The 22,575-nt window shown below is 46.2% G+C and overlaps 1 protein-coding gene across 2 annotated transcripts; it reads left to right on the top strand.

The window, feature by feature from the left end:
- Window positions 1-2,250: 2,250 nt before the first annotated feature.
- On the top strand, window positions 2,251-22,575 carry LOC123817567 (schlafen family member 5-like). Of its 2 annotated transcripts, none has more exons than XM_045837303.1 (5): window positions 2,251-2,374; window positions 8,269-9,320; window positions 10,519-10,644; window positions 14,625-15,345; window positions 15,511-22,575. In XM_045837303.1, exons 2-5 carry the CDS (start codon window positions 8,309-8,311, stop codon window positions 16,322-16,324), a joined length of 2,673 nt encoding a protein of 890 aa, XP_045693259.1. In that variant the 5' UTR covers window positions 2,251-2,374; window positions 8,269-8,308; the 3' UTR covers window positions 16,325-22,575. The 2 variants fall into 2 exon arrangements, with proteins under 2 accessions (XP_045693259.1, XP_045693258.1); XM_045837302.1 differs by lacking the exon at window positions 2,251-2,374 and adding an exon at window positions 3,042-3,593.

Here is a 22,575-nt window from a genome sequence, read left to right as displayed (position 1 = left end):
GAGCAAGTCATAACAGCCAGTATGCATTTTCTAGGCCTGATTCCCACGGGAAAACTCGGTTTGAAGGTCTGGCTCCTGCCCACCACCTCGCTTCTGTAGGTTTTTCACACAGAGCTGAGTCACATTTGCGAGACTGAAACAGACGGGACCCCTAAAATCCCCTATAACTCCAGCCCCCAGAGATGACCACAGGTGGTCTCTTGCACACGTTCCCGGGCTTGGATTTTCTGGTCACTGGCCAGCACGCTGGTCTGTCCTGGCCTCCCCAGCTCAGCAGAGTCCCCTGGTGGGAGGGACCAGTCCTTTAGGAGCAGGAATTTTGGATAGCAGGGTAGACTCACCACCGAGACCCTGTGGTCTTACAGTGACCTCTCCCAGCCTTTTTCCCATTGGCCCAATGGGTCGGTCTGGTGGGGCCTGATCCCCGACCCTGTCCTGAGAAGTGACCTAGACCCACGAGTCCCCCCTGTCCAGATTGCAGCGGCCGGGTCCCCACCTGTCCAGGGCTCCATAGGGGGCCCGTTCACTGAGAACTCCAGCTCTTGGGGACAGTTTGCTGGGCGGGCTGTAGCGGTCCTCCGGGCCGTGGGTGCGGGGCCTGGAGACAGTGAGATGGAGACACACTGTTCCCCAGGTTGTCCCGAGGGCCAGGAAGGAAGACAGAGGGCGCACCACCGGAGGAGCAGTTGCAGCCAGCAATGAACTGAACGCCCCAGGGCTCCCTAAATGCTACTTAACGCCCCTGGGGGCGAGGGCTGGGGTCCGTCACCTAGCCGCTGGCCCCTCGCCCCTTTCGCCCCTCGGGGCTGCCTCTTGGGTTCCTGACTCCCCACCGCCCAGCAGCAGCGCTCGCCAAGGGCGCGGCCAGGGGTGGACTGACCCGCGCGGACCCCGGCGCGGAGCCAGATCCTTCTGTGGCGCCCAGAAGACGCTTGGTAATAACCTTAGGGCAAACAAACTGAAAACTGTGGTCTTGGGCAGGACCTGGGTGTGAGCCAGTGAATCGAGGGGACATTTTCCTTTTTCTCGCACCAAAACGCCGTCGCCTGATCCTGCCAAGTTCTAGCAAGCTGCGGGCCCTCCCGGCAGCTTTTGGTTAGCAGCGGGCATCGGCTTCCACAAATCAAAGCGCTCTCGAAAGAAAGGGGGCAGAGCCCATTTTATCCAGTTCTGGGGTGGGGATGGGCGAAAGTGGAGGACTCATCCTCTGCTCCCAGCTCCTCCCGAGCGAGCGAGAGATGGGGGCGCGGATCCCCCAATTCCAGCCGCCAGCCAGGGGCTGGAGGCGATGGGGCGAGAGATGCGCGCGCGTGCAGGAGCCTGGGGTCCGGCCAGGGTTAGGGCGCGCGGGGCGGAGGCGGGGGGCGGGGTTGCACCAGGAAATCCCTTCCCAGGTGGGGGGAGAGTACTCTCAGAAAGAAAACTAATCAGAAAACAAAGAAACAACAAAGAAGGAAACCGCCTCCATCGCGTGGGGCCCGGGTGATAACTCTTCTTTTCAATGCCTGAGGTGGGAGCTTTCTTCTTCCTGTAGGCCCCTTCTGGTACTTAACAGGTCCCTCGAAAATTAACCTCAAACTTCGATCTTGCACAAGTTGGCCGTGGGCCTCACAAACAGCTTCTGCTCGGGACAGCCCACCTGAACCCGCGCGACCCAGCCTTTCGGGGACCGGGCTCACGCGCGGGCTGTCTTCCGAGACGCTCCAACCTGTCTCGCTGTGGTGTCTCATTTCACAAACGGGCGAGCCAAACAGAACCAGAGTCGAGGAAACAAAGAGCGAATCGGCAGTGACCAGAGGGGAGCGGGCAGGGGGGTAACGGGGCAAGGACGGGGAAGAAGGGACAAGTCAAGGAACTGGCATACGAAGGAGCATTCCCAAGGTCAAGGACCACGGGGTAGAGGTGGGGGAGGGGGAGGGGGAGGATTGAATATGGGAGGGCGGTGGGCGGAGAAGGGAAGAGCGAGGGCGGGAAAATGGGAACAACTGTAATTGGACAACAGTGAAAAAAATTTAAAAAGCACAAAAAATTAAGAAACGCAAAAGAAAAAAAAAAAAGAGAGAGAGATAAGTCTCTCTTGGGCTGATTGTGACCGAGGCTGCCGTCCGGGCAGGGGTGGAGCTCCCGGTTCACAGAAACGAAACTGTCGACCCAGCCGTCTGTCTCCCCGCCCCCACCCCTTGTCCCCCAGCCCCCAGCCGCGGCAGAGCCCCGCCTCGCGAGCTGCCACCCAGATCAGCTGATAAAAGGACGCGACCCTGCAGGGCCAAAGCCGTTGCTCCGGACTCGGGAGACGCCGTCGCTTTCTCCGCTCTGTCCTCTTTCTCCGCTTTCTCCAGGAGGCAGGCGCGCTGCTGAGCGGAAGCCTTGACGGGTAATGAGTCCCCGCGCGCCCCTTGACCCGGGCCCGCCAAAAGCTGGGTTTTCCGCCTCCCCGGGTCCGCGCGCGTCTCCGACCCCGCAGGGACGGAGGCGGGGTGTAGCGGCCGCAGCCCGCGGGCCTGGTCGCTGCCCCGGGAGCGCCGTTCCCGCTCGGGAGCCTGGGTCTGTGGAGTCCACTCAGGAGCAGCAGCAGCTTCCCACGGATGGGCAGTGGAGGACGCGGAGCGGGGAGCTTTGCCGCGCCCGGGCAGCCGGGGAGGAAGGAGAGGCGCGCAGCCTCGCAGCCCAGATCTCCCCAACCCGAGCCCGTGAGATTTCCCCACGGTCCGGGAGCTGGAGGAAGTTGAAAGGAAACCGCTACGTCGGGCACCGAGGCTCCCCCGGGGGACGGACGGGGTCGGGGTCCAGGTCATTGCGCGAGGCTGTGCTCCGTGGAAAGCCTGGGCGCCCCAGGCTCCGCGCGCCATCCTCACACAGAACAGCTCCCACGGGAGCGGGGGCGGGGGGGGCGCGTGCGGCCGGGCTGCCAGCGCAGTCCCCCGAACCCGCCCCCCCGCCCCCCCCCATCGAGTGGGTCGAGAGGGCTCTTGTGGACTCTGGCCGCAGAGGCTGGGCCGCGGGGCGTGGCTTTGGTCCACTTCTCTGCACGTGGCTCTCTAGAAACCAGAAAGGGATCCTCGTGGACCAGTGCGGTGGGCAGGGGACGCTGGCCTGCGGGGCTTTTGCGGGGCTCCTGCGGGTTCACCCACACGCACGGCGGTCTCGGCGCGGACTCTCCCGGGGGAAACGGGCGGGGTCGCTACCTAATATTTGCTTGGTTTTGCCGCTCCGGAAACGGGAGAGGAGCCTGGCTTGGCGGGGAAAGAGAAACTAGACTCAGTTTGACTCTCTCGAGCGTGGAGGAGGTGAGAGTTCCTGTGGCCGGAGGAGGGGCGCCGCAACGGCCTCCTGTGTCGGATATGCTCTTTCGAAGGGCACAAGACCCCAACGCTTCCGATTAAATGAGAACATGAGCAACCCCGAGTTTTAGTGCTTTCTTGCAAGTGGAAGACTGGCCTGGCTGTGAAAACGGACAGGTGTCGATGCGTTTCAGAAAACAAGTCAATTTCAAGAGGATTGTTGCAACCGGACGTTAAGTAAACAACCACTCACAGCGCTCGTCCGGGCTCACAGGCGCGTCCCCGGCCAGGGAGGCAGTTTCTGAAGACCAGGTGACTTGGAAGATTCTTTTGCTAGGGCAACTTAAATGAAATAGAATACTTTTTTTTTTTTTTTTTTGCTTTTATGCATCTGTAAGGAAGAGAGAGCGTGTTCTCTGATTTTGCTGATGTAATTTTCACTGGCCATTACAGTGGCTTGCTGTCCTTCACAGTGAGAAGTGTGCATTTGAGACGCGCGAGGGAAGGGGCAGGGTGCGGGGGCGTGGTTATTACCCAATGAACAGGGAGGCGCACAAGAGCCCCCGTAAGACGAATCCTATGCTAAATCCACTTTCTATGGAAACAACTCAGTCATAGCAGGCGCATCAATTTACACTCCTAGCAGGTGATTGAGTTCATTGTATTATAGTGAAATACCTTTTTACTTATTTTTTAAATTAATTAATTTAGAGAGAGGGGAAGGGAGGGAAGCATCAATGTGTGGTTGCCTCTCATGCGCCCCCTACTGGGGGCCTGCAACCCGGTAATGTATCCTGATTGGGACTCTAACTGGCAACCCTTTGGTTCGCAGACTGGCGCTCAGTCCACTGAGTCACATCAGCCAGGGCACCTTTTACTTATTTTTAATAATTATTCATCTATGTAGTTTTTAATAGCCTTGTGGGGTATTTTTGACAGGCAATAAACTGCACATACTTGAAGTGTACAATTTGATACGTTTTGACATATGAAGTCATCACAGCCATCCAGATAGTGAACATATATGTCACTCCCAAGAGCCCTTTTGTAACCACCCCCCTCACTCCTCCGCCCCCCACTCCCACCCCCAAACAACACAGGACTGGCTTTCAGTCACTATAGACTAGTTTTCATTTTACTAACATTTTATACAGATGGAATTGTAACGGGAAAAGATACCAGCGTTCGGGCTACCAAATCCAATAAGCAATGACAGCGATTGAATCTTTTATAGGCGCTTTATTCAGATGGCCGGCGATCCGAGAAGATGGCAGGTTCATACCCTAACAAACCATCTTCCCCTTTCTTTCCTGGCCAGATCTTTTATAAGGGGGTCATAGGGGAAGACAGAAGGAGTCAGTCTGAGTCCTTGAAGTTCGCAGCTGCAGCACTTCTATCCTGGGCAGTTAGCTGTCTCCAAGTGGGGGAGGGGTAGTCGCCTGCTCTTCCTGATATGATGTCTCCAGGCGTCTCCAGGCGGTCATCTCTAGCCAGCACCCTAGGAGGCGAGCCGCTTTTTCTCAGGCGCCAAATGGGCCTTATCTGTAGTTTCTGAAACAAAGAGCTTACCATACACATCACTTGCTAGATTTATGGCTATTTACCTTAAGCTAAAATTTTCTAAGTCTTAAGCCCCCATCAGAATCATGCCATATGTACTCTTTCTTTTTTTTTAAGAATATTTTTTAAAAGATTTTACTTATTTGTTTTTAGAGAGGGGAAGGGAGGGAGAAAGAGAGAGAGAGAAACATCAATGTGTGGTTGCCTCTCACGTGACCCCCACTGGGGACCTGGCCTGCAACCCAGGCATGTGCCCTGACTGGGAATCAAACCTGCTATGCTTTGGTTCGCAGCCCATGCTCAATCCACCGAGCTACACCAGCCAGGGCTTAGTATGTACTCTTTCTTGTCTGGCTTCTTTCACTCAGAATAATTATTCCGAGATTCATTCACGTTGTGGGTACCAATAGTTCTTCCTTTTTATCGCTGAGTACTATTCCATTGTGTGGATAGCCAAAATGTGTTTCTGTCGATGAGCGCTTAGTTTGTTTTCAGTCTGTGGCTTTTACAAATGAAAGTGCTATGAGCATTCACGTACAAGTCTTTGTATGAACATATGTTTTCATTTCTCTTGAGTTCTTAGAGGTGGGATGTCTGGGTCATGTGGGAAGTGTATGAAACTAGAACACTCTTTTCCGAAATGGTTGCTCTTTATGTTTCTGCTAAGAATGTATGGGAGTTCCCCTCCCCCCACATCCTCACCAGCACCTGGTGGGCTTGCCTTTCAGTCATTCTGACAGGTGTGCAGCGCCATCTCATCGCAGTTTTAATTGGCACTTCCCTAGCGACTAATGATGATGAACATCACTTTATGTACCTATTTGCTGTCTATATACCTTCTTCGGTGAAATACCTGTTCAAATCTTGTATCCATTTTTCAATTGGTTGTTGGTTTTCTTATTATTGCCTCTCAAGCATTCTGTTTAGAAGTTAGAAAGAAAAAGAAGTTAGATACCAGTTGTTTTTTTAATCAGATATGTCATTTGCAAATTTTCCTTCTAGCCAAGAGCTTGTATTTCCATTCCCTTAACTGTGTCTTTCAGTAAAAAGACTTTCTCAAAGTCCAATATATTGACTTTTAATGTATTTTGGTGTCTCTTCCTATAAGGGCACTAGTCCCATCCTAAGGGCTCCACCCTTGTGACCTAATTACTCCCTAAAAGCTCTGCCTCCTAATGCCATCCCAACAGAGATGAGAGTTTCAGCATGGACGTCCCAGGGGACAGAAGCACCCAGTGCGTAACAATGAACTTCTGTGTCTGGCTCTTGCACTTACCACAGTGTTCATCCCTGTGGAAGCGTGTAGCAGTATTTTATTCCTTTCTGTGGCTGAATAACGTTCTGTTGGGTGGATGCGGCACAAATGTGTTTATCCGTGTGTCTGTGGATAGACATTTGAGCCGTTTACACCTTCTGGTTGCTGCGAACATTCACGACCCATTTGCATTTCACCGATTTGTTCGATTGCCTTTTCCCAGTTCTGTTTGATATATACTTACGGGTGGCGCTGCTGGCTTTTGGAAGAACTTCCAAACAGCTTCCCACAATGGTGGCAGCATTTTATATTCCCATCAGCAATGTATAGGGACTCCATTTCTCTGTATCCTCACCAACACTTGCTATTTCCCTTTTACTATTATTGTTATTATCCAAGAAGATGCAAATTGGTGTCTCCCTGTGCTTTGGAGTCACATGCCCCTAAGCACCAATGATGTTGAGCGTTTTTTCATGTGCTTATTGGTCCTTTATGCGTCTTCTTTGGAGAAATGTCTGTTTGAGTCCTTTGTCCATTTTAAAAATGGGATTGCTTGTCTTTTCGTTGTTGAGTTAACCAAATTGTGAAAGGTATTCTCACTGGGCATCAGACTCCAGGTTGAGTGTGTTTTTCTTCTTTCAGTGATTTAAAGATGTTGCTTTGTTTCTGACAAAAAAAAATGTAGTCTCACTTTCTGTTCCTCTATATATTATATACCTTTTTCCTCTGATTACTTTTAAGATTTTCTCTTAATCACTAGTTTTGAGCAAATTAATGGTGATGCGCTTGGTGTAGCATTCTTCCTGTTTCTTGTGCTTGTTGAATATCTTGGATCTTCATCTTGATTTTGCATAATGTACACCAACTGTGGGCATTTTCTGGCCATTATTTCTTCAAAAATGTTTGAGCTGTTTCAGGCAGGAGAGTAACCCAGTCCCTGGTACTCTCCTCTGACTGGAAGCAGGAGTCTCATGGATCCAGTTTTTGAAAGCCATGGTTCTGTAACAGACAAGAAGAAATCCCACGGCCCACACCCTCATCCGCTCTTCCCGCTCTTGCCCCGTTGGCTTTTCCTTCTGGCATTTGACTGCGTATTCCTAGCCACACCTGTGCTCTCTCCAACACCCTCCCCCACAGTTTCAGACATCGCCTGTTTCTGGAGATAGAGGAATCAATGTCACACACTTCTCTCCTTGTGCTCTCTCCCCCCACATCCTGACAGCACAACTCTATCGTCCTTCCTGATCAGGACAGTATTCAGAGTTTATATTATCATGACTGTCATTTTATTTATACTTGTGCCAATTATATTTTTATTTTCCATACTACTTTTAATTTTCATCTTAGTTACTGTCACATATTGTGTCTGCATTTGCACATTTTCCTAAATCCCTATCACTGATGTGTTCTCAAAGTCTCCACCTCCTCAGCTGGCCAACTCATTAAATTCCATCCCGCGGACAGTCCCAGGTGCCGCTCCCTGGAGCCCGCCACCATCTCGCTCCAGCGTTGGCTGGTGATCCTTTAGGCCCGTCCCACAGCTGCCACCCTGGGCTCTGTCTTCACGCCCATCCGGGGGGTGTTTGCTTCTCTCTTAGGTTTCATCGCTTGATCCGTGCACCCAGGTATTTGAGGAAGGACATATGTGTGTGTGGAGGGGGGGCATGACAGAGCTAGGACGCTGTCCAGATAGCGTGACATCTTCTTGGTTCACAGTGAAGTCTCTCATGCTAGAGGGTTTCTTGATTCTGTGGGAAGTAGATTAATGGCTCCTTCTTCTTGCTCGGCTGCCACGGACTGGCCAAAGATTAGCAGCTGCGGGGTGTGTGTCATCACCTCCGCTTTCAGTCTGGCGGTGTGGTGGGAAGATGTAATACTTCCTGTTCTCCGCAGGGGTCTTGAGAGATCTTGTCATTTAGAGAGCCGGGCAGAAACAGTGACTAAAATCAGCATGAAAATAGCCTCCTGGTCACCTCTGTGGTGGCAGTGGGCTCCCAGCGGACACGGCTCCTCAGCCGGTTGTGTGCCCTTCCTTCGGGACTGAATCTGGTCTCGAGTTCCGTGGCAATAAATGGTGTGACCCACTTCAGAAGGGGGGCGTGGACCTCTCCATTTCTTACCTCCCCTATGCTTGTCCTAGTCTAATGGTTCTATCTTCCTGTTTTTTTTTAGGAGGATATTTCAGGGCAAGACTAGGAAGAGTGCTGAGAAGATGAGTCTCAAGATTGATTTGGACCCAAACTTCGCTGAGTATGTTATCAACGTGGGAGCAGTCATCCTCGGCAGGCGGGAGAGGGAGGAGATGGACCCTCATCTTCAGAAGACACAGGACGAGGCTGTCTCGCAAGCCATATGCGCTCTGCTGAACTCTGGCGGGGGAGTGGTCAAGATCAAGGCCAACGAAGGCTACAATTATGTGATGCACGGAGTAGGACTGAATGAGCATCCGATTTTCAAAGGTTATTTAGATGAGATGCAAGAGAGAGACCTCTTTCTTATTTTTGTGAAGTCCTGGAACGCCAAGTCCTCCCGCATACGGCTTGCTACTCTGTGCTCCAATTTGTACCACAGACATAAGACATCGACCAATGTCATGACCTCTCAGGAGGCAGTGGAGTTCCTCAAGGGGAAGATTCAGGCTCCTCCGAATATTCATGGTCCCAGTCTGTCAGGTGCACAGAATGTTCAGGGTGGCGTGCAAAACGAAAGTAACATAAAGGCCTCCGCCGCTGCTTTATTCGACAGACCTCACCTTCGGTACCTGGAAAAGCTCAGCTTTACGAAGTCCACCCATGTCGAATTTAAAATGTTCCCAGCAGAAGTGTCAGAATGCTTCAGGGACAGCCTCCGCAGTTGTGTGTCTGCATTTGCAAACGCTGAAGGAGGGTACATATTTTGGGGGGTGCATGAGGATACCCTTCAAGTCATCGGATGTGAAAAAGAAAGAGCAGATCTTTCGACCCTGAAGGACTCCATTGGTAGCTGTATTAGGAAGTTACCGGTCCATCACTTCTGTAGCAAGAAGCATGAGATAAAATTTAAAATCAAATTCCTTGAAGTCCGCGATCAGGGGGCCCTCCACGGATACGTGTGCGCAGTCAAGGTGGAACCGTTCTGCTGTGCAGTGTTTGCCAAACAGCCTAGTTCCTGGCAGGTGAAGGACAACTGTGTGACCCAGCTGACCATCAAGGAATGGGTTGCTTGGATGACAGAAGAAGACCCAGGTCAGGGAGCAGAATCCACCAGCACCGTAATGTTGCTGGGGGTGGGGGGAGAAGAGGGAGAAGGGAGGAGAGGGAGGTGTTGTTTCCGAATCCTGGGAAAGAAAGGCACTCTCTGAGTTGCACCCATCTGATTCATGAATCCCCATAGATGCAGTTGCTGGGCATGGCCCTTCTGTCCCTCCGCCCACCTCAAATACCCTGTGTACAGCAGATGCCCGAGGCTGGCTGGCCCACTAGAGGGTGGTACGATGGGGCTGTATGATAGACTTAATCATTCCTATCTTCACATCCTTTCTTGGGTTCATATTCAAGTTTCTTCTTTCCTTTTTTGATTATAAGTGCAACATTTAATTATTTAGAAAATTCCTTTTCACTTCCCCCCGACTTCCCATTTTGTATGGTTTCCTGGATTAAATAGTCTCCCTTTCTTTTTTTTTTAAGATTTTATTTATTTATTTTTAGGGAGAGGGGAAAGGAAGGAGAAAGAGAGGGAGTGAAACATCAGTGTGTGGTTGCCTCTCTCATGCCCCCTGCTGGGGACCTGGCCCGCAACCCAGGCATGTGCTCTGACTGGGAATCGAATTGGTGATCCTTTGGTTCATAGGCTGGTACTCAATCCACTGAGCCACACCAGCTGGGGCAATATTCTCCCTTTCTTATTAGCCCATTCTCATTTTTGAGCTAAAAGATGACCAAGCCATGCCTGTCTCTCTCCTTTCCCACTCTTCCTTTTGAGAGCCAACCTGTGATACTCACCATGACCGATAAGCCGAAGAATCAAGTTGTTGACTTACGTCCACTTTGGAAAAGGAAAGCCTGAGAGCAATTAGACAAAAGAAAATCAACGGTCCCTTCTTCAGAAGGCTAGATAAACAAAGTTCATTTCAGAACCAGCTCAGGAGCACAGCTTCTAAATCTATTTTTTCAGTATGAGCGTTCAACAAATGTAAAAATAGTTCGTTTCAATGGGATAAACTTCAAACATAAAGGCTAAAAACTTGCTCCACACCAGTTTCACTCCCTGAGACATCAGCAGGCTTTTGTGAGCGGACTTGGGATGTCAATCAAAAATCTCTGCGGGCCAACACTTGAGTTCTAAGACTAAGTGTGAGACTGCAACACAGCGCAGCTATCAGGTGTGTGTGTGGCGGGGGGGTCAGCTTTTTGCATATTGAACCCTTCATTCCTGTTTCCTAAGATCTTTCCAGATTTTCTGAGATGTTACTGGAGCTGAGTCTGTCATCCACGACACCTCGCAGCAGAGCCGTGTGCACTCATAAGAATTTGGAATGTTTGAAAGAACAGCAGAAGTGTTATTTCCCAGGTAATTCATATCGATGGTTGCTTTGGAAACAGGTGGGTTGCTCGTCCATGCGGGGAAAAAAGTAGAAGTGGACTCCCTTTTCATGCTATAGAAAAAAAAATCAATCCCAGAAGGTTTTAGGACGTCAATATCAGAAAAGAACCTTTTCAATTTTTATTGGAAAACGTGCACAAATAATTGTGTGTCGTTCAGATCGGAAAGGATTTCCTAAACCAGACACAAATGAATTAAACTTAAAAACTGATAAGTTTTACTATATTAAAATGAAGAACTGCTGCTCCTCAAAAGGCGATAAGATTTAACTACATCCTTGAAAGATATTTACAATCCATGTAGTTGACGAAGGTTTGGTATCAAGAAGATACAAAGAACTTATATAAATTTTTTTAAAGATTTTATTTATTTTATTTTTAGAGAGGGAAGGGAGGGAGAAAGAGAGAGAGAGAGAAACATCAATGTGTGGTTGCTGGGGGCCGTGGCCTGCAACCCAGGCATGTGCCCTGACTGGGAATCGAACCTACAACACTTTGGTTTGCAGCCCACGCTCAATCCACTGAGCTACGCCAGCCAGGTAGAACTTATATAAATTTTTAAAAGAACAACCCAGTAGAGGAAATGGGCAGTAGTTATAAAGATGACTTTCTCAGACAAGGAAACGCATATATGCCCAATAACGATGTGAAGAGATACTAACCATAGCAGGTGTTGCAGAGGCTGTGGGAAATCAGGATCCTTTTCATATCCTGGCTGGGGATTTAAGTTGGTCTGATCCCTTTGGGAAACAAATTTGACATTACCATGTGTACTTGGTTATTTGCATACTCAACCATTCAGCAATTCCTTCTAGTTTCTAAAGTAAAATGTGTACACAGGCAGCTGGAAATGGTTATGATTAGAGGTATGCCAATATCTCATAGTGTTCGTAAGTTCTCTTTTTGTAATAGCCCCAAACAGGAAACAACCAAATTACCTATTGCCACAATAATGCATAAATACATTGCAGCACACTCACACAGTGGAACATTATTTGGCAGTGAGAATGAACCTACCACAGCTCCATGCAAGCGCAGGGTTACACCTGAGTAATGTGTATGGACGTCTTGTCCCAAGTTAACTCATAGATTTACCCAATTCTTTCACTGACCATATAGTATTTCATAGTGTCCTTCAACATGGATGTTACTCCGTCTTTGCAGTTCTTACTGTGAAATGTGCTATGTATACAGAAAGCACCTGGAGCCACGCTGTAACTTAATGAGTAATTGTGCAGTGAAACCTGCGTGACCACCCCCCGGGTCAAAAATCAGTGCTTCACAAACACCCCCTCTATCGCTACTTTAACCCTGTAACCTTAGGTGAATATTTGACAAACTGCAACTCCAAACATACCAGAGTACACTTTCCCAAATGATGTTATCATGGCATTTCTCTCTGGGAAGCTTAGAATTATTTCATTCCACAAAAAAAGAGGAAAGGATACTATGAGGTTATTTTGGTGGCAATTTCATAAAATTGATAAGTTAATTTGGAAAGAATTGTCATTTTTTACAACAGTGAATTTTCTCATGGTTGAACATGGAATGTTTGGCCGTTTATTTAAGTCTTACCATATTTCATCAAATTTAGGAAAACAATATTGCATATTATTTGACTTACCACTAAAGTATTGTCTGTTAGGCTATAGGATATATCTTAAATTAAGAGATATTAAAGTACACTTATACTCAGTGAAATATGGTATATAACTTAACAGTTTCAGAGTTTTATCCATATTGTTACCATGTATGTTAAATTTTATTCCTATAATGAGATTTTTTTTAAAGATTTTATTTATTTATTTTTAGAGAGAGAAGGGAGGGAGATAGAGAGAGAGAGAGAAACATCAATGTGTGGTTGCTGGGGGTCATGGCCTGCAACCCAGGCATGTACCCTGACTGGGAATCGAACCTGTGACACTTTGGTTCGCAGCCCACGCTCAATCCACTGAGCTACGCCAGCCAGGGCTTAATGAGATCTTTATATGATCATTTTTTATTGTGAATTGCTGGCAGGTAGGAAAGCTCAGAGTTTTAAGTTATTGCCATTTCCAAACATTCTCCTTAATGCTTTTATTAATGCAAAAGCAAAGGTAATTTCGAACTAACTTTTCCTATATTTATATACATTATTTCCTTTACAGTTCAGTTTACAGGCCCATAATCCTAGAATGATGTTAAATGGAAACAGTAATAGGAGGCACCCTTACCTCAGTCCCCTTTTCTAGAAAATAGTACTTCTCTGAACCCAGGCAGACTTTACTGGTGTGTCCAGTTGCTTGCTGGACAGCTCGGTGCACCACAGGAGTCCCAGGATGAGCCTTTCCAAAATCTCTCACTCCCACAATCTTCTATTTCTTCTTTGTAGTCTGGCTAAGTATTCTTTTCACGTTAAGTATCCTTTTCACGTTAAGTATCCTTTTCACGTTATGTTTACCAATTGAAGAGTCCATCCTCCATCCAGCCCAGCACAGAGATCTGGATTCATTCCTGTCTCTTCCCTCTGTGTGGAATTAAAAATTCAAATTTTGTGTGTATTGTATTTTTTTTTCTAATGGGAGGGCTCCTAGTTTTGGTGAGATTCCAAATTTGGGCTTGTGACCCAAAAGGTGAACTTTGTGTGTGTGTGTGTGTGAGTGTGTGTGCACACACACGCGCGTGTGTATGAAAAGCCAAACTGGTTTTTAAAAAGCACTTTTAAGAATTAATTTTGAAAAATTACAAGTGTAAAATGGGCTTTTATTCGTACACAGGTGAAAGGGTTTTAAAACGTGTAGATCTGCCCTGGCTGGCGTAGCTCAGTGGATTGAGCGCGGGCTGTGTCGCAGGTTCGATTCCCAGTCAGGGTACATGCCTGGGTTGCAGGCGATGACCCCCTGCAACCGCACATTGATGTCTCTCTCTCTCTCCCCCCCCTTCCCTTTCTAAAAATAAATAGATTAAATCTTAAAAAAAAAAAAGTGTAGATTTGCCTGCCACCATGACAGTCAAGAGACACAACAATCCCATCCCCCAAAACGGTTCTGTCCTGCTGCCCCTTCGGAGCCAAAGGCTCCTCCCACCCCTGACCCCTAGGAGCCACGATCTGTTCCTCGTCCCTGCAGCCTGCCTTTCACAGAGCACCGTGTGAAAGGCAGGCCGCACCCACCCCCGTGTGGGCGAGGTCACAGGCATGTCACCTCCGCCAGGGGTCCCCCCCAGCTTTACGGAGCTATGGCGGACACGCCACCCTGGGGACGGCGTGTCGCGTGGCGATTTCATACACGTATATACTGTGACATGGCTACCGCGGTGAGACCAGGTGACCTACCCATCCCTTCGTGCGAGTGTGCGCTGAGAACAGCGGGGGTCTCTCTCAGCGGCTCGCAGGCACATCCCAGCCGATGCAGCGTTGCTAACCGCGGTCAGCACGGCCCGGCGTGAACACGGCCGGGCAGCGCCTGCCTCCCCATCTCCACTTTTTTGCCTCTCACTTTAGACGTCAGCCACCCAGACTGCCCGCAGGTGCCTGAAGGCACCTTGCTGTTTCTCGCCCCCCCCGCCCCGAGCCTTCTTCCTGTGCGGGTTTGCGGGTCTCCCCACCTCCCCTCCCTGCCCTGGCTAACTCCCAGTCTACCTCCCAAAGAAGCGGCTCAGATGTTTCCTTCTCCACAAAGACCTTCATGCCCTCTTCTGGGCAGCGCCTCTCTTTGGAGTTCGCGTAATGCTTTGTGCGCTTCTTTCCCATTAATTCACCACGTTGTGTGGTAATGACCGTCTGTCTCTGTGTGTGGCTGTCGCGTATTCTCTCCATTGGCTCGGAATCGCTTTATCTTGTCGTTCCTGATGCACAACCTGGTACTAACACACGGGAGATGCTAAGGTGGATTGGATCTGTTACGTAGAATGATGACTGCTAGTGTGATGGCGAGTTCTCTAATCAAGTCCAATTCTTCCCCTGCCTAGTTCCCTCCGACGGTATTTTGTACAGACCACAGAGCCTCTACAAAGAACTGTTCTCGCAACATAAAGGACTCAGGAATTTAATACATATGCAACTGCGTAATATCACTCGAGGAATATTGATTTTCTCTCGAAGCTGGGCCGTGGATGTGGGGCTGCCGGAGGAGCAGGGTGTCATCTGCGATGCCCTCCTGCTTTCCCAGTACACAAAGCCAGTCCTCATCACCATCTTCAGAGAGCACAGCCCTCGCTGGAAGGATTATTGTATAAGAGTCGCTCACGCCTTAAAGCTGAAGCTGGTGAACACAGGTGGCTACACTGAAAAATTGTGCATCATTCCCCATGCCTTCCTGCTGAATTCTGAGGCCGCACGCACGGGCTTTTGTTATTCCGAGTCACAGAGATACCCTGAGTCCTATCAACTGATGACCACGCAGCAAATGGAAGCTCTGTTACAGTCCCTGGTGATAGTTGTGCGTGGGTTCAGATCTCTCTTAAGTGAAGAGCTGGGCTCTGAGGTTTTGAACCTGCTCACAGATAAACAGTACGAGTTGCTTTCCAAGAACCTTCGCAAGACCCGAGAGCTGTTTGTGCACGGCTTGCCTGGGTCGGGGAAGACCATCCTGGCTCTGAAGATCATGGAAAAGATCAGTAATGTGTTTCACTGTCAACCGAGTGAAATTCTTTACATCTGTGAAAACAAGCCCCTACAGGAGTTTGTGAGGTAGGACTCTGTTCACTTTTCTTTTCTTAACGTACGTTTGACTGCGGTGGCTTTAAGTTTACGTTAAGGGTCATATTGTATTTATTATGCCCAAAGGAAATTCAGACTAGCATGGACTCCCTTTGTTTTATTGGGGAAACGTAACCGTGTTTCTTACATTTTCAGCCACAGAAACATCTGCCGGGCAATGACTCGAAAAGCCTTCATGAAAAACAGCTCAGACGTTGAAAAGATTAAACACATCATCATCGATGAAGCTCAGAATTTCCGCCTTGAAAATGGGAGCTGGTATAAGAAGGCAAAAGCCATCATTCGGAAAGAAAAGGAGTGCCCTGGAATTCTCTGGATCTTTCTGGACTACTATCAGACTAGCCACCTGGAACACAGTGGCCTCCCCTATCTCAGAAACCAGTATCCGAGAGAAGCGCTCACTAGAGTGGTCCGCAATGCAGATCCGATAGCCAACTACCTACAGGAAATAATGCACGAGGTCAGAGAAAATCCACCACCTAACATCCCCACTGGGTCCCTGCAGATGCTGTCTGAAGCTGAATGGGCTCAGGGTGTCCCAGGCCACTTGGAGATAATGGAGTACTCCAGCTTGGAGGAGATAGTGGCTTGTATCGCAGAGAAATGCCAACTTCTCTTGAAGGAAGGTTATTCCTGCAAGGATATTGCTGTGCTGTGCAGCACAGCAAATGAGGCAGAAATATATAGGTCTCAACTTCAAAGAGCAATGAGGAAGAGAAAAAGTTCTGAGTCCAATGAGGAATCTAATTTAATACGGCTCAGAAATGCGTCAGATGTCACGGGCAATCTCGTGGTGTTGGACAGTGTCCGTCGATTTTCAGGCCTGGAAAGAAACATCGTGTTTGGGATCGACCCACAGGCAGCAGAGCCAGCTGTTTTTCACAACTTTCTGCTCTGTCTGGCTTCCAGGGCCAGGAAACACCTGTATATTCTGAAGATTTCCAACTGACAGGAAGATCCTCCTCTAAGAAACCATTAAGGAACTGTCTTCTCTGGTTCTGTGAAACTTTGATCTAAACGTTTAATCATCAAATAGGTAATGACTCACTCACTGTGAACCATATACTCTTCCCGGTGCTAGGGGTTGGGGATAGGTTAGCAAACCAGACAGATGAAGATTCCTTCTTTTTGGCAGAGGCAAAGCACAGAGAGCAAGCCAATACAAGTACAAGAAATGTCCGGGAATAATAGGGACACCAGAGTAGGCATTGGAGGGGCCTGAGATGCAGGTGTGTGTGTGTGTGTGTGTGTGTGTGTGTGTGTGTGTGTGTGTGTAGGCAGGAGGGTAGCTAGGAGGAAGGACTGGTTATTTAGCGTGGTCAGAGAAGTGAGGGGAGAAGTCACGAGAGGCCCTTTGAGCCGTAAGTGCCAGGCAGACCCCTATCTTTTCGTTGCTTTTAACAGCCCCGGCGTAGGGATGCTTGCGCGAGACGCGTGGGGAGAGCGTGGAGGACGGACAGGGGCACTGTGTCTGGGCTTCGGCTGGCAAGGAACAGTCGCGGCGTGTTTCCAAATGTACAACCAGAAGGCACAAGTCATAATTTTTTGTACTACCGCATCACGACGCTTCATCAGTTTCCTTTGAATGCTGTTCGTATTTCTGATCACCGTTTTTTTTTTAAAAATGTATGTATGCTTTTCAGTTATTTGAAATCTCAGCTCTTGAGCTCTGCTTCAGTGGTGTTCCCCCGGGGAGAATCTTAGGTTACTCCTCACAGGGAGAATCTTAGGTTACTTCTCACAGTTGCCCAGGTAGCCGTATTGTGTTTTTAAATTCATTTCAAAATGAAAGGGTACCCAAGAGGGGGAATGTACTGAACTCAAAGGTCCCTAAACACTTTGTTTTTCATTTAATAACCAACGAGACGATAAAGTAAATCTAGGATCTGTGTTCTGCTGAGTCTTCAGGATTTCAGCTAATCTCTCCAAGGGCAAATTCCTCGTGTGCCACAGGTCTCTCAGAAATTCTCACAATATTTGAAGTCAAACAAATCTTCGTTTCCTGAGAAACTTAAACTAAAAATTTCAGAGTTAATTCTCAATTAAATAAAGACCCCACTATTTCTCCCACATCAAGATATTGAAACCCCACTGTAAAAAGTGTGAACTTGAAGCAAGCATTGGTTATTTCTGGTAGCTGGGTAAAATATGAAGAACTTCAAAAAACTTGAGACATGTCTATGGCAAAGCATGGAATTAATTTTTGTGTGAAATGTATTGCAGTTAACTTGGGAAAAAGTTGAAAATCACTTAGGATAGTATAGAGAAATATTTCTTAAATAAAATGATCAATATGAAAATTGGCAATTCTCAATCAAAAGCTGGATGAGTTCAGTTTATAGATTCTCCCATTACCCATCCCTAAAAGAATAAACAAAATTAGTAAAACTATAGCTAAAACTTTAGCAGCAAGAGAGAAGCAAAGAAAAGAGCTCAACCTCATGCCATAAGCATCCAGTAAGTGTGTATGGACATAAAAAACAGAATTAAAAAGATTTCTATAAAGGCATGGCTACTCTCTCACATGCCCCCAGTAGTACTGGAGTACACAGGGTCCATGAGAAGAAAGAAAACCAGAATGCTTGCTAATATGATCCGTTTCAAGAGTGCCATCTGGGACACCGAAAGGCAGCTCGGGAAATCGCCAAGAGACCTTCAGGCATAGACACTCCCGTTGTTCCTGAGGACTCTGGAGAGACAGGAAGTAATCTTTAGGGTTTCCTGTGAATTCAACGAAGAAATCAGAGCCCATGGGGATGAGATACAGCTCCTAGTCCAGTGGAGTTCATAGGGATTCATAGGCAATGATCAAGCGCGCACACCAGGTCAATGGTGAGGCCTCACATGACACCACATCAGAGCAGGCTGCACATGGGAGGCACCACCCAGGCCTCCTAGTATATGCCCTGGAGAGGAAGACAATCAGGTTCTACTTCAGAAAGAATGTTGTCGAAGAGAGTCTTTTTATGCCTTCTTAAAATACATGGGAAAACTATACTGAGCTACTCTTGTTAAACATTAGAAAGATTAATGGCAGGACAAGCAGGCAGAAAGACTATAGGGAGGAAATGGACCAAGAGAACATGGGATGAGCCAGAGGAAGACCCCATCCTGAAAGGAAGTGTAACTCGAGGGACGAAAGTAGACTCCCTGCCATGTGCCTCAGGCTACAGAGGAACTTGAGAAACCTACAATTCCATAAAACAGGAGTTGAAAGACAAAATGACAAAGGGGCCAAAAGAGGGGACGAGGGGTGCTGCTGAGGAAACAGACCGTGAAGCATTACAGAAGAAAAAGAAGAAGCAACAAGACATTGAGAACAATTCTTGGCTTACAGGAAGCCTTGAGATAATCACAGAAATAGAGAGAGACAAGGCAAATATTAAGGTAGTATAAAGAAAATATGTCAGGAGTACAGGGATTTACCAAGAGGGGATATGAAGTAGAAAACTCAATAAATTGAATAGTAAAATATCCTAAAATGTGACATGGGAAATATGTCTAAAACAATCCTCAGATTGAGACAATTCTTAACAATCCAAGCAGGAAAATCTTCTTATTTGTAAGTATGGCTTACAAATAATCATTGTGAATGATCATTGAATGAGTGAATGATCATGGTGGCCACCGACTTCTCTGGAACAATACACAATACAAGAAGACAATGGGTATAGTGTATTTTTGTTTTCATTCACTTGCTTTTCAATCCAATCTGACCATCTTTACCCTGCAGTTGAGGTGCTTAAACAATTTGATCTTTTTAACACTTTATTTTGAAATATTTAGAGACTCGTAGGAAGTGGCAAAAGCTGTGCTGAGTAGTATGGAAGGGTCCCTGCATCTTTCACCCACTTTCTAGACCATTTATTTTTCATGTGATTTTTGCTGTGTTTGGGATTTCATTTACCCTGTTATTTTTTCTATTTTTCCATTTCTTCCTTGTTCCTTTGTTTCTCTTTTTGTGTGTGTGTGTGTCCTTTGACTTAACTGTGCATTTTTAAACAATTACATTTTGTTTCTTTATTGGCTTATTACTTATAACTTTTTTGTTTGTTATTTTACCTGTAGCCATAGGGTCCGTGGTATATACCTTTCATCTTATCATAGTCTACCTTCAATGGATGTTACACCACTTTATATATTGTATAAGAACTTTACAATGGTATGCTTCCATTTTTTCTTTCCAAGCCTTTGTGCTGTTGTTGAGATATATTTTACTTCTATATGTGTTATAAAACCCATAATATGTTGATATTAGTTTTACTTTAAGCAGCCACTTTAAATACTATGAAAAAAGCTTTTTATTCTTATCAATGCAGTACCGTTTCTGCTGGTTTCATTCCTTTGTATAAATCTAGATTTCCATCTTGCATGCTTTCCCTTCTGCTTAAAGAAGTTTCTTTAACATTTCTAATACTGTGGGTCTGCTGATGATGAATTCATTTAGATTTTGTATGTATAAAAATCTTTATTTCACCTTTGTTTTTGAAAGAGCTTCGCTGGGTATAGGTCTAGGTTGACAGTTTTATTTTTCAGTAAGTTAAATATGTTGCTCCAATGTCTTCTATCTCGTATCATTTCCAATGATAAATCTGCTGTCTTCCTTATCTTTTGTTCCTCTGCACATAACATCATCTTTCTCTGAGAGCTTTTAAGATTTTCTCTTTATGATTGACATAAGAAAAATAATTATGGTGGTCTTTGGCAATTGAGAAAAATTCTTGTGGTTGAGGTTTTTGAGAGCTTCATGCATATCTGTGGGTTGATAGTTTCTCCCCTTTGGGTTTGGAGACTTGGAACCTCGTCTTCTCTCCCCAGTCAAACTATCATTCAAAGCTGAGGGCAAAATAAATAAACTTTCAGACTCGAAACAACTTGGGGTTTTCTTTTAATCATTCACAGCCCATCCCTGAAAATATTACTAAATAATGTACTTCCGTAAGAAAAAAAATGAGTTGAGAAGAAAGTAGTGGTTTCAAGAAAGAAGGTCGAACAAATGAACCAGTAGAATATAAGGTGAATCTATAGGTATTATTTGTTAATTGCCAAAGAGTCCCATTGCCTTCCCATATGCAAACTACATTTAGTTAGAGGATATAATGAAAGAAAAAGTCCAATATTAATTCCAACAAAAAAGACAAAATGATTAAGAATAACTGTAACAAGAAAGGCACAAGCTCTTTATGGATAAAACTATACAGTGAAACTGAAGAACACAGAAGGGAACTGGAACAGATCAAAGCACCGTGTGTTTTTGGATGGGAAGACTCAGAATCATAAATATATCCATTTCCACTAAGTTAATCTTTAAATTCAATGGCATCCCATAAAAATACAACAGATCTTTCCCCAAGGCATCAAAATGATTTTAAAGTTCATTGAAAAATCTAAGGCAAGAATATCCAGGAAAAAAATCCAAGGATGGAAAAACCTGAGACTAATCAGCATTACCACATCTTAAAACATGAAGCTACGATAATTAAAACAATGTAGCTATGTTGTGTGGTGGGAATTGAGCAGACTAGGATGTTCAAAAATAAATTCAATTATGTGTGGGAAGGAAGCATATGTTAAAGGTGCATTCACATTCATTGGGGAAATGTGGATTATTTGCTAAATGACGTGGGTACCCAGCTGCAAAAAATTAGGCTTGAGCCATAAATCACACCTGACACCAAAATAAATTCCAGGTGGATTCAACACTTAAATGTAAAAATACAGAATTATGGAAGTACACGGAACAAAAATAGGACATTTTTATAATCTCAGTATAAGGAAGGCCTAAGTATGGCCCCCAATCAGAAACCATGAAAGAAAATATTGACTGCTTTAAACAAAGTTATCTTTGCAGCAAAACAGTATGAAAACAGGCCAAGAAACAAACAGAACACTGGAAAAATATTTGCAACAAAAATCATAGACAGACAGTGTACTCCTTGTGTTTAATTCACTTTCTAAACCTCAAAGAAAAAAATGTTAAGATTCCAGAAGAAAAATGGACAAAGGATGTAAATAGGCAGGAGAATCCAGAAAAGGAATTTAACATCGTTCTTTAACCATGATATAGCAGTGTCCATTGAAAATTACAACAACAGCCCTGGCTGGTGTGGCTCAGTGGATTGAGTGCCGGCCTGCAAACTGAAAGGTTGCTGGTTCAGTCCCCAGTCAGGGCACATGCCTGGGTTGTGGGCCAGGTCCCCAGTTGGAGGCATGCGAAAGGTAACCAGTCGATGTATCTCACACATCGATGTGTTTCTCTCCCTCCTCTCCCTTCTCTCTAAAAATAAATGAAATCTCTTTTAAAAAATTACAACATATCACTCTTTTCCATTTATTAGGTTGACAAAATCACTAAGTTGCAACCGAATGATTTTACTCTTCGGCGGGGGAAAAGCACTTGTATACACTGCTATAAAGTAGGACAACTTCTAGCAAGAACAATCGGGCAGTAGCCACCAAAATTTTAAATGCCCGTATTCCTTTAGCTAGCAAGTCTTCTTTTAGGAATTCACTCTCCACGTGCTCAAACATGTGCAATGACGTCTGCACAGTTCCTTGAACTTCACCTTATTGTTAATAGCATAGACTGCGAAGCAATCAGTATCCCTCTCAATGAGTTGAATTGATTGACTCAAACCAACACGCTGCGACACTGTGAAGTACTGACGTGCCAGCATCTTTGAGTCGTATGGCATGGTGAACGAAGCGGTGTTCTAAAAGTGGTTCTTTGACTTACAAAATTGGTACAGGGGTGTGTGTTTTAAATACCTGGGCAAGCGTACGGAAAAACGGGTGATCGTTTTTGCCTCTACAGAAGGGCGCATGAATGCCAGGGAACGCAGGTGAGAAAAAGATAGTCTTTGCTTTTTATGGCTTTGGGATTTGGTGCGGTGGAATAATTTGGGGTATTTACTGATGGGAGTTGGCCGTGCATGTGTTTTTACCTGTTGGCGCAATGGTTTTATGAATTACGTTCTGAGTTGTCTGCGCACCTGTACCCTGGGATAAGCCCCCTCGTTATTGTAACGAATAGCGATGCATGGTGAGGGAGGGAGGAGGGGTGCGATTTAAACAATACAAAAAGTAAAAAGTTTATGTATACTAAATCTTTGCTATCTAGGATTTATAAGTGCTATCATGTTTTCATATTTGCTTCAAACTCTTTTTTTAAAAAATAAAAGAACCACCCTGGCTGGTGTA

The sequence above is a fragment of the Phyllostomus hastatus genome, unplaced genomic scaffold (genome assembly GCF_019186645.2).
Source record: "Phyllostomus hastatus isolate PE091 unplaced genomic scaffold, TTU_PhHast_1.1 phas_contig_210, whole genome shotgun sequence".
NCBI classification, from domain to species: Eukaryota; Metazoa; Chordata; class Mammalia; order Chiroptera; family Phyllostomidae; genus Phyllostomus; species Phyllostomus hastatus.
Note: the sequence above shows the minus strand (reverse complement) of the source record. Positions and strands in the feature narration are given on the sequence as shown.

Coding starts and splice junctions, on each gene's coding strand:
- LOC123817567 (XM_045837303.1), top strand. CDS start 8,309: ATGAGTCTCAAGATTGATTTGGACCCAAACTTCGCTGAGTATGTTATC. Junction 10,645..14,624: donor GCAGAAGTGTTATTTCCCAG/GTAATTCATATC, acceptor TCCCCTGCCTAG/TTCCCTCCGACGGTATTTTG. Junction 15,346..15,510: donor CCCCTACAGGAGTTTGTGAG/GTAGGACTCTGT, acceptor TTACATTTTCAG/CCACAGAAACATCTGCCGGG.